The sequence below is a fragment of the Dothidotthia symphoricarpi genome (assembly GCF_010015815.1).
Source record: "Dothidotthia symphoricarpi CBS 119687 unplaced genomic scaffold P153scaffold_17, whole genome shotgun sequence".
In the NCBI taxonomy this organism is placed as follows: Eukaryota; Fungi; Ascomycota; class Dothideomycetes; order Pleosporales; family Dothidotthiaceae; genus Dothidotthia; species Dothidotthia symphoricarpi.
In genome coordinates, this window is record NW_022985024.1 from 875,883 (window position 1) to 891,870 (window position 15,988).

The following is a 15,988-nucleotide window of genomic DNA, read 5'->3' on the forward strand; positions in this document are numbered from 1 at the left end:
ACCTGCAGACGCTTTCGTTTTTTTAGCAGAGAGCGGGCACAAAAAGCTTCAAAAACACCCAAAATAACTTCCTCTCTCTCTCTCCTTTCCAATATAGTAGAGAAAAGCAAAAACACAGCAAGATGAAAATAAGAACCACTTCGCTGGTGTGGTGGCACCCTAGCCCGCCCGCAGGGTATCAAAGGAAGAGCGATTTGGGCCTGGGCAAGCCATTCGGGAACGACAGAAGCTGGAGTACTGGACAAGGTGTGCAGCATAAAGGACGGCGATAACGCCTGTGAATGACATGATGTGATGCCCGTCGTCAAAGACATGCAACCCGTGACTCGAAATCAAGTGTGAAGATCTTTGTGGTTTCCGTTACTCGTTGGATTATATCAGACCGCACAACCGGAGGTTTTCTTGGATGATGATATCTGGGCGACGTTAGCTTGAGATCAAGTGATGAATTAAGGATATGACATACCGTTTACTGCAGCCATGACGAATCGAATTTGCATGGTGTCTGTGGCGCAGGTGAAATGGGTGTAGATCTGCTTTGTCTCGTGCTGGTTGAGCGACACGAATCGGTTTAGGATGTAGTCGCACGCCGCAGCGTAGTCTGGGCCACCTGTAGTTGTTTGTTAGCTGATGTTGATATGATGCCGTGAATGCACATACCCTCGTAGTCTGGGAAGTAGTTCTTCATGGGGCTGACAGGCAGCTTCTCCTTGAACCTGTCGATCTTATTCAGGAAAAGAATAATGGATGTCTTGACAAACCACCGCGAGTTGCAGATGGAGTCGAATAGTGTGAGCGCTTCTTGCATGCGGTTGACGGTTTCATCTTCGAAGAGCAGTTGATCGTACTCTGAGATGGCGACGAGGAAGAGAATTGTCGTAACATTCTCGAAGCAGTGTATCCACTTCTTTCGCTCGGATCGCTGGCCACCGACGTCGAACATGCGGTAGGTGAGATCGCCGATGATGAAGGTGGTCTCTGTGATACCTGTCGTCTTGACTCGCGATCGGAGCACGTCCTGGTCGTTGGGGATATAGTCGGGGGCGGCAATGCGGTCAATCGAGTCGAAGTAGCTGTCATGGTCAGGACGGGGAGGTGCGTGGTGCAGGAGAGGGACTCACTATTTCGCCGAATCGTTCAGCTGGTACTCGCGCGAGCGCTGGAAGCACTGCTGCACGCCAGCGTCTTTCCAGAGGACCGAGATGGCGTTGCCAACCTCCGGGGGCAGGCTGTCGCCCTCGATCTGGGCTGGCTGCATGAAGATGGTCTGGACGTGGTACTCGGCGCGCTGGTCGTCGAGAGGCAGCTCGAGCGACTCCATGGCCTCGAGGATGACGCGCATCGACTGCACCGTGTTGCTGAAGATGATCTCCTTGAACGACTCCCGCTCGTCGCGCGAGTAGCCGCCCTCGTGGATCAGCTTCATCTGCTTGAGAATCGTCGACTTGCCCGATTCACCGGCACCTGCTGGGGTCAGACTGTGTTCTGGGGGGTCAGGCTCGACGTGGTGACTAACCCAGGAGCAGCATCTTGATCTCGTTGCGCTGCATCATTTTGTCGCGCTTGAGCTGGTTCTCAATCTCCTCGTTTCTCTGCTTGCCCTCCTTCTCCTCTGTGCTCATTCCGCAACCCATGATGGCGGCGGTGGTGCGGGTGCTGTGGGCGGGTGTATTAGGGTAAAGGCACGCAGCAGTGTTTCGACGAGCGACGGGCCAGGGCAGCGGACGGATCTGGGAGGATGTGTCAATAGCGGGTCCCGAGCCAATTACAGATGCGACAATGGGCGGGCTGGGTCTCGTGTTGCGGGAGATGGAGGTGATGCAGGCGGCTGCTGGGGGAAGGCGCGACCGAGGTGCAATGCGACAGGAGAGGCGCTCACCTGCTATTATAATACTACGACAGAGGCACTGCAGGAAGAGGGTGCCCGCTGGCTAGAGTGGAGGCGATGGAGGACAAAGGACGGAGACTGCAGGTGTGAAGGGAAGGTTGGCGAGTGAAAGAGGCTCGCTTCGGTCCCCGGGAGTCTCAGGACAAGGGCAAGGTTGGCTGGCTCGGTGGATGCGGCTAGGGGCTGTCAAGGCGGATCCTCTTGCGTCGCAGCGAACGGCAGGCAGTGCAGCAGGCGGAGAGCACGGCAGCGTCAGGAGTGGCGGTGATCTGAAGGCCGGCACGAGCAACAAAAGGAAGCAAAGCACGCAAGATGGGGGAGGCAGGAGACTTTTGACGTGGTCGCCGCAAAAGGGGAGACGGCGAGGGCCGCGCTTGTCCCAAAGAGCGCGGCGCGAGAGGAAGGCGTCGCTCGCAGTCGGGCTAGAGGGTTGTAGCACCTCCACACACCCGGCCTGTCTATACGACCCACTGCGACGACTGACTTGCTGACTGGGTCGTGGTGCGTGTGCGAGTAGGCCGTCTATTGCGATCTTCCTCGTCCTCGTCGGTGTCCTCGTCCTCGTCCACACTGCACGCGTGATCTATATTCAGACTGCAATCTTACGGCCATGGTGGTGCTGGTGCTGGTGCTGGCCCGGCGCAGGAACACTTCACATCAGTGGGTTTCCCACGGAGCCCGCCAGTTCGCCCGCACACCTGGGCGTTCTCACCGCAACTTCTGGCCAGCAATTGGCCCTGGGCAGCGACACCACGGCAGCCAGGTACCATGCTTTCAGCCGCTTCCTTGCACCCGACCGGCCTGCTTTCGCCATGTAGCACCTGTTCGACACAAAGGCTTTGTCTAGCACCGCCCACTAGTAAGCAAGTCCCGTGTCGCTCACCACTCTAGCTGCTCTTCTAGAAGCCCTGCGGAAGATTAAGGACCCATCCAGTGGCCAAGCTAGCCTCTTCACGACGGGGGCCGCCGCGGAATATGCATTACCGAAATTTGAAACCTACTTTGCTTTGAGCTGCCACAATCAATGCGCAACCCACACCTACCCTGAATCCCTACACATCTCGTGAGTACACCACGGGCAGCCTTGTTTCTGCTGCTGCTGTTGCACGTTTGCCAGCACTCGGTGGCGCACACAAAAAATGTTTCCGTGCTGCAGAGCATGGCGACCAACCTTGTCAGCCACTCGTTCACGGACCAGCCGCGGCTGACGCTATCTTACCTCAACGGGCATAGCCTCGACCACTAAACCTCCGTTGCATCGTTTCTTCATCCTTGCAACTCGACGTTCTTTTCTGGCCAATCACGCATCTACGTCAGCTAAAAGTCCTCCTTTTCCCCCTTCTCTGAGGCAAAGTAGACCTCATGCTCGATTTCCGACTAATACCCGGCCGACATCCATCGACTCGTTATCACGTCCACTTACTCGTACCCCAAGGGGCCTGCTAATAGTACGATTCAGGAGCTGGTTGAGTAGGTACTTCTGCGATCGGATCGTCCATCATTACGGCATTCTTATACCTCCTGCACACAGCCATCACCTCCGATTTGAGCGACAACACTTGAGACATTCATCCAGCCGGTGGATGGTGAAGAGGACATACATCCAAATCCACACCCTGCCCGTAAACACCACTATGAATTTGCGCGTCTTCCTCGGACCGTTACTAGTATCCAGTGATGGCAGGACAAGATCCCGCGTGAAAGTTTGTTGATTCAGACGAGCCAAGACCAAAGTACCACATCATACACGATTTGGAATCTAGTTGACGACCGCGTCCGTTTCAACCAATTCCCCTGTAGTATGTTGTTATTTCACCGACCATGAGATGCGCCCTACGTGAAGGTACAAACATCCATCAGCGGCACAGTGCTAAGACTGTCATCTTGAGCAGGCAGACCGGAACCATGGCTCCGGACATACTTCACGCTTGCACTGCAGCTTCTTGAGCGCTTCTGCGTAGAGGTGCGGCAAGTCTTACAAGCTCAAGAAGATCGGTCCGTTTCGCCATGTCTTTTGTCTCTCACTCTTGCTACAGCAACATGTCTGCCTTGCTGTTTCTGTCCACGTAAGTTTCGCGCCTTTTGTCCACTCTGGTATGTCGCGCCTCCCCCAGAAAGTAAGCAGTATACTCGCAGCGACATCCACGCCTCCTTCAGCAGTCGCTGCGATAAAGGTAAACGCATCAAACGACAACTCACAACTTGTCCTGGTAGCGCTGGGATCCTGCACCTTGCCCTGCGAACAGAGTTTCCACTTGTGCCGTCCTATTTTCGTATGCCGTGCCACCTTCAGAGTTGGTATGCGTCTGTTGGGAAGTCGGGCTGAACACTGCATCAATGACGCAGAACGCACTGTCGGGTCTGTACAGCACAACTTTTGGGGAGAGTTTACTACTATATGCATTACTCATGAACTACTGTATACTGTATATGCATCGATAGTGCATGCGGAGACAACTCATTGCCGCTGTGATCACGTAGGCCAAGAGTCGATTGTGGTAAAGGCTACCGTTTACAGGCCCGTTATGGCAAGCGAACACAGGCTCGGCGCTTAGTCGACGAACCCCAACACCGCAGTCGCCGAAAATAGCACGTCTGCACCACAACAACATGCAACCGACAAATACGTGATGCACAAACGTCGAGGTTTGTCCCGAGCGCTTACAATCGATGTCGATGATTTCGAGAACCCGCTAGAATGACGCCTCGGCGGTTGTCAATGTACATGTCTGACACGGCGCTTGGGAGAGGTAGCAATACATATTGTCAACCTATTATCCCCCACCGAATGCTCTTGGGTGCTTCATCAAACTTCATGAGACGAGTGTTGCGTGACGAATTTCCTTGAACGTTCTCCTTCAATTTCCTTTTTTTGTTCCGCTGCTGGTTCAGTGTTTTTCTTGTACAATTCTTCATGTCTAGATTTTCTAGTGAGTCCACTCTGCTCCATGACAGACGTACTGAAGATGTAGCTAACGGCTTGTACAGATACTGTATAACTATGTTTCTTAGTCATTTCTTAAGTCTGTGCTTCATGACAAGTACCCTAATAGCGGCATCGTCGCCTACAACTGCACCCTTTGCACAAAGATCTCTTCCGGATGCGCTCCAACAGATCGTTCCTGCGTGCGCGCAGTCCTGCCTTCAAAAGTCGCTGGCCGACAATTTTCCTATAGCATGTACTGTCCCAGGCAACATCGGATGCCTTTGCTCTCATTATAGTAGCAGCGGTGAGACACTAGGCGAGGTGGCTTTCAGCTGTGTTTTTAAGTATTGCGCATCGGACAAGCAAGATGAAGCATCATCATACAACATCTGCTTGGGTAGGGAGGATGCCGTTCTACCGACCAAGACTGCCTTTACAATTGTTGTTGGTAGCACATCCTCGACCAAGACAATGTCCCCTTCCACGACCAGGTCATCGTCGGGATCAGCTATTACACCTGCAATCACTTCGATAGCGCCAACGACACTCCAAACGCAAACATCCTCATCTCAACAACCTGTCGTTGTGGACTCGATCTCGCTCACTCCCTCGGCTACATCTACGACGTCTTCAACAGCTGCCCCCACGGCAGTCACTGTCGAAGAGTCTCGCAAGATGACACCTGCGCAGATTGCTGGGCTGTCTGTAGCTGGGGTAGCTGCTTTCGTGTTCGCCGTTGGGCTTATGGCACTGAGCGTCTGTCTGCGAAGACGACGAGAACGGAAGTATGAGCAGCTTAGTGACGAGAAGAGCCAAGGTCATTCAGAAAAGAGAAGTTCTACGCGTTTTTCGCACTATGTTCCTTTGGGAAGTGTGCCAGAGCCTCCGAAGCAATTCTCATTGCTACCTCCTCCGGCTGCGCATACAGCAGGCCAGACCACGCGATCAGATGGAAGTCCGTTTAATGGTCGCCCGGCGAATGGGATGTCGGTTCGTCCAGTGCAGCGCCTAGGAGTTGGCACCTCTCCCAACTCATCTGATTCGTCGTTGCCACTTGACCAGATTGGACTTGCCATAAGTGCGGAAATGGACGGGAAACCCGCAGCTCCTCAGCCAAAGGCGGCCGCGAGACAGCAAAGACCGAAAAGCATACAAACTGAGCGTGTTATCCCATCTCGGCCTTCAAGTACTATGACTCAGAACACTGTGTTTGAAGAGGATGAGGTCATGGCACGCCGTAGGTCTTCTACATTGCTGCCAACACCGCCAATTCCCATTCCACCAATTCGGAGACTCCAGCCTTCGCGACCGTTGTCGAAGCTGAACACAACCACCCCAGCACCTCAGTTGAACACGCACAGGCGCAAGGCATCCCGGGGCTCCGAACTCTTCCTCGACCTTCCCATTCGACATGAAAGACCCCAGCCGCGAAATGTAACCGCCAGAATCAACCCCTCAAACGGCTCCCCAGCACCCCGTCCAACGCCGCAGATCCGCCTAGCCCCACCCATGGAAACACACTCCTCCTCGTCAACCATCCAAACCTCAACCCCATCCACAAACACACCCGTTTCCGGCACCCCCGGTGACATCCCCGACTACTACTTCTCAGCCCCCTCCCCCTCCCCACCGCACGCCTCCCCCGCACAATTCACAAAACCCAAACTCTCGCCCCGAACCGTACAAATCAAAGCCAAGAAATCAATGAGCACCGTCTCGTCCCACGCCTCGACAGCCCGCCTCCGCGACTCCCTCTCCAGCCAAACGAGCTTCGAATCCGCTGATCGCGACGACCCCACGCCCGAAGACGAAGACGACGACAAGCAACTCTCCTCTTCAGACGACAACAGCAATATCAACAACATCACTAAAAACACGAACAAACCCAGTAAAAACACAACCCTACCCCCCGTCCCCGAACTAGGCAGCCCCCTCGCAAAACTCCGCTACCCAAAAGTTCCACGCGCAAGCAATCAATGCGTGCCCCGCAGCCCAAAGACAACAACAACCCCAACGACGACGATGCTAGGAAGCGCAAACAGAACAAGAAACAACGACCTCGCTTCTCCCCGCCGCCGCGCACAGAAACAAACCCTCCACCTCCACCTCCAGACGCAACAACCGCACCCGCACAGAAAACACACCCGCTCCTCAAGCGAAACGCACACGCCCTCCTCGCCGCGACAGTACAACCGTACACGTCCCCAGAGCGTCGCGTGGCCGAGTAGTCCTATCGAGCGCGAACGCGGGACGGTTGTTAAACCGCTGAATGTCCGCCGGGGAGTGTGGGGCGCTGAGAGGGAGGGGCTGAAGATTCGGAATACGCATAGGGATGGGGATGGGGGTGTGAGGGAGGAGGTGGGGAGTCCGGTGTGGGTTCCGCGGTTGACGCCGACGCGGAAGGGGGATGATTTGATGATTAGTGTTGGGTGGGGGGTTTGAGATGTTTGAGTTTGGATTTGTTTGGTTTGGTTTGTTTGGCTGGCGCGTTTGAGATACCCATACCCATACCCGCTTGTGAGGAGGTGGCCAAGTAGTGCTTTTCGTTTGTTTTTCTTTTGTTTCTTCTTGCCCGGCTGGGCGGATCGTATATACAACTTTTCTTTGTGTGCTGGAGATGAGTATGAGTATGGAGATGGATACCGATATTTATATCGACGAACAGATCGCGAATGAAGAAGAATATGGATCAGGAGAGGGGAGAGAATGACGAGCAGAACAGAACAGAACAGAGCAGAAGATAGGTTCTTGTACAATATCACGATATATCACGATATGATGAATGCCCACACAGTCTGGGAGATGGACTTACTTCACTACATCTCAATTTCTGTATTTACTTGTTGACTTGACTTGATTTGACTTGGCTTGGCTTGACTTGATGAATCGATGCAAATGACGGAATGACCAAGGCACCAAGTGAAGTACTTGGGGCGGCCATGTATACATACATACACGTGTACATACACATACTGGCAGTAACAACAGGACGCATTTCAATTTCACAAGAGCACATCAAGAGCATACTGTACTGTACTTATCTACTCATATCACGACAGAGACATAGCGGAGCAACAATTCAAAACAGGGAATAAAATTCTATGCGGATATTCTTTTCCGTCATAAACTAGTTGTCGAAGCCCAAAAACCCCAGCCTCATTTCATAATCATAAGTTCCATATCCTTCTCTCAACCTACGAAAACCTCACACAACCCACACACACACGCTTAGATCAGCTGCTGGAAAGCGCGGTTAAGCGGGCTGCGGAGGGGCTTGACGTCCTTGTAGAAGTCGACTGTAGCCTTTGCGCGCTTGGCGATGCCCTCGGGGGTGAACTCGAACTTGGCGTAGACGTCCTTGTATGGGCCGGAAGCGCCGAAGCGGTTGAGGCCGAACTGCTCGTGCGAGTACTTCTCCCACCCGAGTGTGGACATGACCTCGACGCTCATTGTGGGGATACCGTCGGGGATGACGGAGAGCTTGTACTCCTTGTCCTGGGCGTCGAAGACCTCGACGCAAGGCAGCGAGACGACACGGGCGGTGAGGCCCTGGTCCTTGAGCGTCTTGACGGCCTCGAGGCAGAGAGACACCTCGGAACCGGTGGAGACGAGAGTGACGTCGGCACCCTCCTTCTCGAGAGCGACGTAACCACCCTTGATGGCCTTCTCGATTGTCGAGCCCTCGAGCTGGGGCAGGTTCTGGCGAGTAAGAGCAAGGAGGGAGGGAGTCGTCTTGGAAGTGAGAGCCATGTAGTACGCGGCTGATGTCTCGTTTCCGTCAGCGGGGCGCCAGACCATCATGTTGGGCAGAGCGCGGAAGTGGGCAAGCGTCTCGATAGGCTGGTGGGTGGCGCCGTCTTCTCCAAGACCAATGGAGTCGTGTGTCGCCACGTAGATGACGCGCTGGTGTGCGAGGGAGGACAGACGGACGGCACCGGCGGCGTACGAGACGAAGTTGAGGAAAGTACCACCGGCGGGGATGACGGTACCGTACGCGCACATTCCGTTCATGACAGCAGCCATGGCGTGCTCACGGACACCGAATCGCATATAACGGCCAGAGTAGTCACCGATGCCGTACTCCGCGGGCTGGAAGTCGACAGCCTTCTTCCACCGGGTGTTGTTGGAGCCAGTCAGATCGGCAGACCCGGACATAAGCTCGGGGATGACGCTGTGGATGGCCTCGAGAACACTCTCGGAGAGCTTTCGGGAGGCAATGGCGGGGTCGGAGGGCTTGTATGTGGGCAGGCTCTTGACCCAGCCCTCGGGGAGGTCGCGGGTCAATCGGCGCTTGAGGTCGGCCTGAAGGTCCTTGTGCTCCTCGCCGTACTTCTCGAACAGCTTGTTCCACTCCTGCTCAGCAGCAGCGCCCTCGGCGGCGTGCTTGTGGTACATGTCGTAGACCTCCTGGGGAACGACGAACATCTTCTCGGGGTCGAAGCCAAACTTGGCCTTGACCGCCTTCATGTCGTCCTCCTTCAGGGGGTTGCCGTGCACGCCACCGGTACCCTGGAGCTTGGAGCCGAAACCGATGGTGGTGGTGAGCTTGATGACCGAGGGCTTGTCCGTGACCTCCCTGGCCTTGGCGATGGCGGCCTCGATGCTCTCGAGGTCCGAGTCGCCGTTCTCGACGTGCTGTGTGTGCCAGCCGTAGGCCTCGAAGCGCTTCATGACGTCCTCAGTGAAGGCGCACTTGGTGTCACCGTCTGTGATGATGTCAGTTTGGTGGACCTTCATGGCGTTGCATTCGACACTTACCGATGGAGATGTGGTTGTCGTCATAGACCATGATGAGGTTGCCGAGCTTCAAGTGGCCGGCCATGGAGGCAGCCTCGCTGGCAATACCCTCCATGGAGCAGCCATCACCGAAGAAGGCGTATGTGTAGTTCTTGATCAGATCGAAGCCGGGCTTGTTGAAGACGGCCGCAGTGTGCCTCTCGGCAATGGCCATACCGACGGCATTGGCGAAACCCTGGCCGAGGGGACCAGTCGTCACCTCGATACCGGGTGTGTCATGGGACTCGGGGTGACCTGGGGTGATGCTGTCGATTTGCTGGGGAGGAATGAGTGGCTGGTGGGGGAGACGTGGGGGAGTTGCTTACACGGAAGTTCTTCAGGTCGTCAATGCTGATCTCGTAGCCGAAGAGGTGGAGCAGAGCATATTGAAGCATGCACCCGTGACCGTTGCTATGCGCTCAGTCAGCACTTTCGTCTCGCCAATTCACAAATGGCAGACGATTGGAATGGCTCAACGAATCCACAAAAGCCCAGAGTCTGGCTTTGGAACTTCGCATAGATAAGCGGACCCGCGTTCAGATGCCCCGCGGAAAAGGCTCCTAGCTCCGTCCCGGCCTACTGTGACCCGTGGTTCGCGTTGAGCCATGCCAATGACGCGACTGCCAGCCCACGTCACAGAAACGTCGCGGGAAGTACGTACGAGAGGACAAAGCGGTCGCGGTTGACCCATTCGGGGTTCTTGGGGTTGAACGTCATGAACTTGTTGAACAGGACGTGGGCCACCGGGGCCATGCCCATAGGGGCGCCCGGGTGGCCAGAGTTGGCCTGGAATGTGGCATCGACCTGCAAAACATAGACTATCAGCAATTGACACTACACACACGTCATGCGGCGACTTTGACATGATGTTGGGAAAAAACTGCGATAGCGGGGTAGCTGTTTGGTGATGGCGGGGCAGGTGGGTGTGACGTACCGCGAGGGTGCGGATGGTGTTGATGGCGAGCTCGTCGACCTTTCCGTACGGCATGATGGGCGATTTGGGATGGGAAGAGTAAGGGAGAGGAGAGACGCGATTGTTGGGATGGGTAGGGTTTTGTAGCCGTCGCTGTTAGTGTTGCATGGATGATACCCGCAGTGCCTACTTCACCGTGATAGTGGTGGGGTGCCATTACATCAACCAGTGGGTGCGACACGCCAACGCCTCACATCCTGCCAGCGGCCATTCTCCACGCGCATGGGCAAGTCTCTCCGAGCACTGGCACGTCCGTGACTAAACTTTTCTTTCCCACTTCTTTGCCCCGTTCTGCGTGGCCTTCATTCGCCGAAGCCGACAACGAGTCCGATGCTGTGTACCAGCAGCTTGCACTCGCCATTGACAAAGCCCATCTAGCATTCAAGACATGACAACAACAAACATAAATTATTCCGCCGGTCTATCACGCCCCGGGCTGTGCGCTAGATATCTTCTGGCCGAATCGGAGCAGATGGGAGAAGAAGCGCTGGAAAACGCGGGTTCCTGCCCTTTGCGGAAAAGCCGGGCAACTGATGGATTCTCCGAGGCCTGTCCCGAATCTTCAATTTGACGTATGATCTGTTGCCAGGAAGATTGGGTAAAAGTAGGCCGGCAACAGCCACTAGTTTGGACGTTGTGCTTATCTCAGCACGCCTCACCTTCTACCCACGCCAAGACATACGCAAGAACTTCTTAGACTCCTGACTCTCAACGGTCCGATAGCAATCATTAGAGGCTGACAACACCAACAGAACGTCAACTATTCCTTAGGAAGCAGAGGTCATGTCAGGATTCTGTCAGTCGAAGACCGATCGTTCGAAGACCATCTTTGCTGAGTACTCACGTCACTATAACTTATATATCCTCACAAGGTACAAACTATTGAACAGAGCATCAGAAGAGCGATAATTCGATGATTGAGACGGTTGGTTAAACAAGCAATCGAGGCATACCGCCGAACTATATGCCCAAGGTAATCGGGATGGCTGGGGCATTACATAATGTTCAACACAAATAACGGTTGCATGGAGTAATAACTGTTTTTTACTCACTCGTTTCTCGTCCTTTTTCTGTTGAACTCACACATTCTCTCGTACAACGCATAGAAGCAATGTTCATGTCGCTTCGCCCTCACCTATCGCTAAGCGCCCTGGTCACTTCTGCGACACCACCCAGTCGTACAGCGGTTACCATGAAGCGGCGCAGCAACGAAGCGCAGCAACATGCTGCCTAAACGCCTCAAGTCAGTGTCTCTTATAGCTATCCAGCGTCTCAACCATGTTGAGACGACCGTCCATATGCAATGTTTATTCTTCTATCGTATTTCTATCTCTTCGTTCCTACATCAGCAGCGCCCATAACAACCTGCAACTCAACCACTTCCCAATACGACAAGCTCTCTTCCTCGCCCACTGAACTCGTAGGATGGACCGAAGCACCCCAGATTCGAGGCACATTCGACATCCTACTCTCGTGTCTCACCACGCTCTCGCTATGCGCCTGGACAGCATACCATCCGAATGTGCAGGCGACGCAGTCTGAATGGAAGAAGATTAGCCATCGGCTGATGTGGATGTGTGTTGCAGTATTTTTGCCCGAAGTAGTTTTGTTCTGTGCTTGGGAGCAGTGGTGGGCTGCCAAAAAGCTTCGTGACACGGTCAATGGGTTGGGAAAGCGCGCCTTTGACGGGGTGGGTATCGTGGAAGAAGAAGAGGAGAAGTGTGCAGTGTGCAAAGTCATAGTGGACGAGCAGACACCTCCTTCTGAAGACGATGAAAGCGCCCCACGCACATCCCACGACAGCAGACAATCCCACGACAGCAGACAATCCCACGACAGCAGACAATCCCACGACAGCAGACAATCCCACGACAGCACACCATCAGTAAACACCCAGCACCCACCCACCCCAACACCAACAAAAGTCGACCAAAAGCCCACAGCGAAAACAAAAAAACACACAACTTTCACACAACTATTCCGAAGACAACCCAAACCCAGCGACCCGCCCCCTGACCCTCCAACATGGACACTAGAACAATCCTTCTTCGCCCTCTCCGGCGGCTTCGCACTGCCCACCCCCTATCTTCCCAAAACCCCATACCTGACCTTCACGCCTCCAGCCCTGACTTTCCTCGCCAACCACGGTCTCCTCCCCCGCGCAACCCCCGAAGCCGTCACCGATAAGTCGAAATCCGACGCCATCGCAAAGGCCCTCGTGTGCATCCAAGCAGGCTGGTTTCTCGTCCAGTGCCTTGCCCGCGTGGCGCAAAAGCTGCCACTTACACTGCTTGAGGTGCACGTGCTGACACACGTGTTGTGTGCATTTGCCATGTACGTGGTGTGGTTGAGGAAGCCGTATGATGTGGGGAGTCCGATTTTGTGCGAGGACGAGAGGGTCGCGGAATGGGGCGCATTCTGGGCGTTGGGGATCCAAGGCGTAAGTTCCCCTCCCCCCCGCTGCGACTGTAGAAAGACATTTTTTAACAGACATAGCCGATGAAGAACATGACAGGCGAAGCAATGCGCTGCCCGCTGCAACAAGACCACCCGCCCATCCTCACACTCGCCCACGTCCAATCCGCACACGAGAACCTACTCAACACATCGTCTTCGAAACGATACTCCCACGCTATATCAGCCTTCATGGAGCTCGACGCCTCGACGCGGAAACGCAAACCCGCACCCGCACCGCGCAGTCCCTCCGGCGTCCCCGCAACGCCCTCGCAAACCCAGCACCTCGATCTAGCCACCAACGGCCTCGCCTCCCTCGCCTCCCGCTCCATCCACTTCCCCTTCGAAACAAACATCGCTACCCCCATCCCCGAATCAACATCTACATCCACATCTGAATCACCGCTGCCATCCATATCCCTCACCCTCCCAACCCGCTACCTAGTCCCCGCGCGCAGCAACCTCCTCATCGACGGCAGCAACCACTCCATGGACTCCCCCTCGCTCATGACGCCCCACCACATCTCCATGCTAAAAACCTACTCCGCCATGGCGACCCTCTACGGCGCCCTCCACCTCACAGCATGGGCCTTCCGCTTCGCCACCCCAGCGGAGCAATGGACGTGGCGCACCTCAGGGCTCATCATGGTCGGCGCGCCACTGAGCAGTCTAGCCCTGATGGTGGGCATGGCGGCGGAGGATGGCCTGCGGCTGTGGATCGAGGCGAGGCGCTGGAAGTGGGTGCGCTGCGTGGTTTGGCCGGTTAGGACTGCGCTGTTGGTCTTGCTTTATGGGCTGGTGCTTTTGGTGATGGTTTGCTGGGTGGGGTTTGTGGGCGCGAGGGTTTTTGTGCTGGGGGAGAGCTTTGCGGCGTTGAGGAGTGTGGAGGGCGCGGTTTATGTTACGGTTGAGTGGATGGAGTGGGTGCCGCATGTTGGGTGATAGAAAGGGAGGGGGGGGGAGTAGTGTTTATTGATTGATTGATGACTTTTACGTGTGTGTGTGTGGATAATGAATGTTTTGTCATGGTTAGATTGTTTAGTGGGTTACAAGTTTCTGGATCTGACATGAGTGGTAGACATGTGTTGTGAAGAATAGATTGAAGAAATGAAAAATTACCAGTATTAAAATCCAAAAGTCAGCACCGTGTGCAAGAATACAAGTCATTACAATGGGTGTATTTGCCAGATGATATGTTCAACTAAGCGTAACGTAACGGGGATATATGATCAGACATGAAAGATGAAATTGCGCTGACTTCAGATAGGAAGCAGCATACAAGGTGGCAAGAATGAGAAATTTGCCGATGGCGCTAGTAGATAAACAACGCTGATGGTATCAAGATGACATAAAAACATATGAAAACAAACTATGCAGCGCCTAGCGCCTATTGTCGCGACGAGACCTATCGTTTTTGTGCGAGCGTTGTGCCTCGTGTCGGGGTACTCCCATCTCCTCATCCGGGACCCTATCCCGGCGTCCGGAGTAGGCTCGTGTAGGCTGACGAACGTGGTCGTTGCGGTTGTTGAAAGGGTCGTTTCGTTCGTCGCCAGGGCTGTCATTGAGGTCCACGTACACGGAAGCAGGGCGCGGTCGGCTCTCCGGGGACATGCGGCTTTCTATATCTCTGACCTCTTTCGGCTTATATTTTGCATCCAGATGTTCTTCGAGCAGGCGTACATTCTTGCCGTTGCACTTGACAGCCGCGTCTGCGAGGTCACCGATGAATGGTACCAGGCCGACAAGGAAATCAATGATCAAGTTGATCGCCATCCACATCATAACCATTTGGGGGAGTCCGCCTTCAACTTTGCACATGCCTCTAATCAGGTTGAGAGAGAGCGCCGCATCTGCTACGTCGCCGGCGGCGGGGACAAGACCGATGACTGAAGACCAACCGAATCGGAGGCCTGCGAAACTGAAGAGGGCGTAATCAAGACGGTATGCTGTCTTGCGGGCTTTTGCGAGGACGTCGGCATCGTGGGGAGGGATGTAGGCTGGGATCTCCTTCTTGACTTTCTTTGTCTTGCCCGGCTTCCTAGGGTGTGGGATCTCCTCATAATAGGGGTCCTGTTTGGTGGTCAGAAGCTGTATTACAAGGCCAATGGCTCGAGACTTACGTATGGGCCTGAGGGTCCCTTGCCCTTGTACTTTTCCATCTCCTTGCCCAGCACCTTCTTCATCGCGTACTTGGCGACGAGTTGCGTCATGATTGCGGTGTGATGGTGTGAATGTGAATTGAGTTGCGACGCGAAGTATTGAGAACAATTGAGGATGTGGTCACAACAAAGCCTTGGACAAAGACCTTATATGCGACTGTACTCAGACAAGCAGTCCAGGAAAATGCGGCGCTGCGGCTGTCTCAGTAGGCGTCTGGGCGTGTGGTTGGTGGGCGGCTCTCGACTGCTGGAATTCCGAAACGGGCGCGACGCCGCTTGAAATAGAGGACGAGTGCGCTGGCGTAAAGACGAGAAACTGCTCGGATGGCGAACAGATGAGATGATGAGCAGAAATGAAGAAGGCGCGACTTGATATTAAAGCATTTTGCAGCGGTGAAGATTGCCCTGATTCTCTGGAGGTTGGAGAGCTAGACGTCATGCATGATGGAGCTTCGTGGGCCCAGTCTCTGCGTTGGGCTGCACAGCCACGGCCGCCACAGTGTCGATCGCGCCTGCCGAAGCCCAGCCCCACCGTGTGAGTGCGAGAGAGCTCCACGACCGAGAGACAGCGCCCGCCGTGACCACGCGAACACGTGTCGACTTTCTTCACCATTCTCTGCGCGGCTGTGCACACGACTGCCGCCGACGGCCGTATTCTAGACCCTCGCCATCGCCGCCGCGCACCCGACGTGATAGGCGCGCGACTGCCTCCCCGCCCGTTCATCGCCCAGAGCCCAAGACGACGCGAAGGCTGCGCAGACACCTCGACCCAGCTCTCACCAGGTGCCCACGGCATGCTGCACGACACTGGC

General features: G+C 54.9%; 7 protein-coding genes across 7 annotated transcripts; 3 read left to right on the forward strand and 4 right to left on the reverse strand.

Moving 5' to 3' along the window:
* Window positions 1-372: 372 nt before the first annotated feature.
* P153DRAFT_388654 (G protein alpha subunit) lies at window positions 373-1,634 on the reverse strand (the record flags this gene model as incomplete). Its single annotated transcript, XM_033670767.1, has 5 exons — window positions 373-416; window positions 467-610; window positions 661-1,073; window positions 1,122-1,464; window positions 1,517-1,634. The coding sequence occupies 5 exons, from the start codon at window positions 1,632-1,634 to the stop codon at window positions 373-375; spliced, it is 1,062 nt and encodes a 353-aa protein (XP_033521014.1).
* Window positions 1,635-2,058: 424 nt separating this feature from the next.
* Window positions 2,059-2,706, forward strand: P153DRAFT_388655 (uncharacterized protein; the record flags this gene model as incomplete). Its single annotated transcript, XM_033670768.1, has 2 exons — window positions 2,059-2,294; window positions 2,406-2,706. 2 exons carry the CDS (start codon window positions 2,059-2,061, stop codon window positions 2,704-2,706), a joined length of 537 nt encoding a protein of 178 aa, XP_033521015.1.
* Window positions 2,707-4,474: 1,768 nt separating this feature from the next.
* Window positions 4,475-7,256, forward strand: P153DRAFT_399387 (uncharacterized protein; the record flags this gene model as incomplete). Its single annotated transcript, XM_033671723.1, has 2 exons — window positions 4,475-4,818; window positions 4,877-7,256. The coding sequence occupies exon 2, from the start codon at window positions 4,890-4,892 to the stop codon at window positions 7,254-7,256; it is 2,367 nt and encodes a 788-aa protein (XP_033521016.1). The 5' UTR covers window positions 4,475-4,818; window positions 4,877-4,889.
* A 786-nt stretch (window positions 7,257-8,042) lies between these two features.
* Window positions 8,043-10,578, reverse strand: P153DRAFT_297884 (transketolase; the record flags this gene model as incomplete). Its single annotated transcript, XM_033664185.1, is given in 6 exon segments — window positions 8,043-9,520; window positions 9,573-9,867; window positions 9,917-10,001; window positions 10,076-10,210; window positions 10,228-10,394; window positions 10,525-10,578. The coding sequence occupies 6 exon segments, from the start codon at window positions 10,576-10,578 to the stop codon at window positions 8,043-8,045; spliced, it is 2,214 nt and encodes a 737-aa protein (XP_033521017.1).
* A 790-nt stretch (window positions 10,579-11,368) lies between these two features.
* P153DRAFT_81544 (uncharacterized protein) lies at window positions 11,369-14,174 on the forward strand. Its single transcript, XM_033673420.1, has 3 exons — window positions 11,369-11,399; window positions 11,454-13,003; window positions 13,060-14,174. Exons 2-3 carry the CDS (start codon window positions 11,867-11,869, stop codon window positions 13,957-13,959), a joined length of 2,037 nt encoding a protein of 678 aa, XP_033521018.1. The 5' UTR covers window positions 11,369-11,399; window positions 11,454-11,866; the 3' UTR covers window positions 13,960-14,174.
* Window positions 14,042-15,591, reverse strand: P153DRAFT_369308 (uncharacterized protein). Its single transcript, XM_033668732.1, has 2 exons — window positions 15,138-15,591; window positions 14,042-15,087 (listed from the first exon to the last, which is right to left on the reverse strand). The coding sequence occupies exons 1-2, from the start codon at window positions 15,225-15,227 to the stop codon at window positions 14,398-14,400; spliced, it is 780 nt and encodes a 259-aa protein (XP_033521019.1). The 5' UTR covers window positions 15,228-15,591; the 3' UTR covers window positions 14,042-14,397.
* On the reverse strand, window positions 15,340-15,972 carry P153DRAFT_388660 (uncharacterized protein; the record flags this gene model as incomplete). Its single annotated transcript, XM_033670769.1, has 1 exon — window positions 15,340-15,972. The coding sequence occupies one exon, from the start codon at window positions 15,970-15,972 to the stop codon at window positions 15,340-15,342; it is 633 nt and encodes a 210-aa protein (XP_033521020.1).
* Window positions 15,973-15,988: the final 16 nt, after the last annotated feature.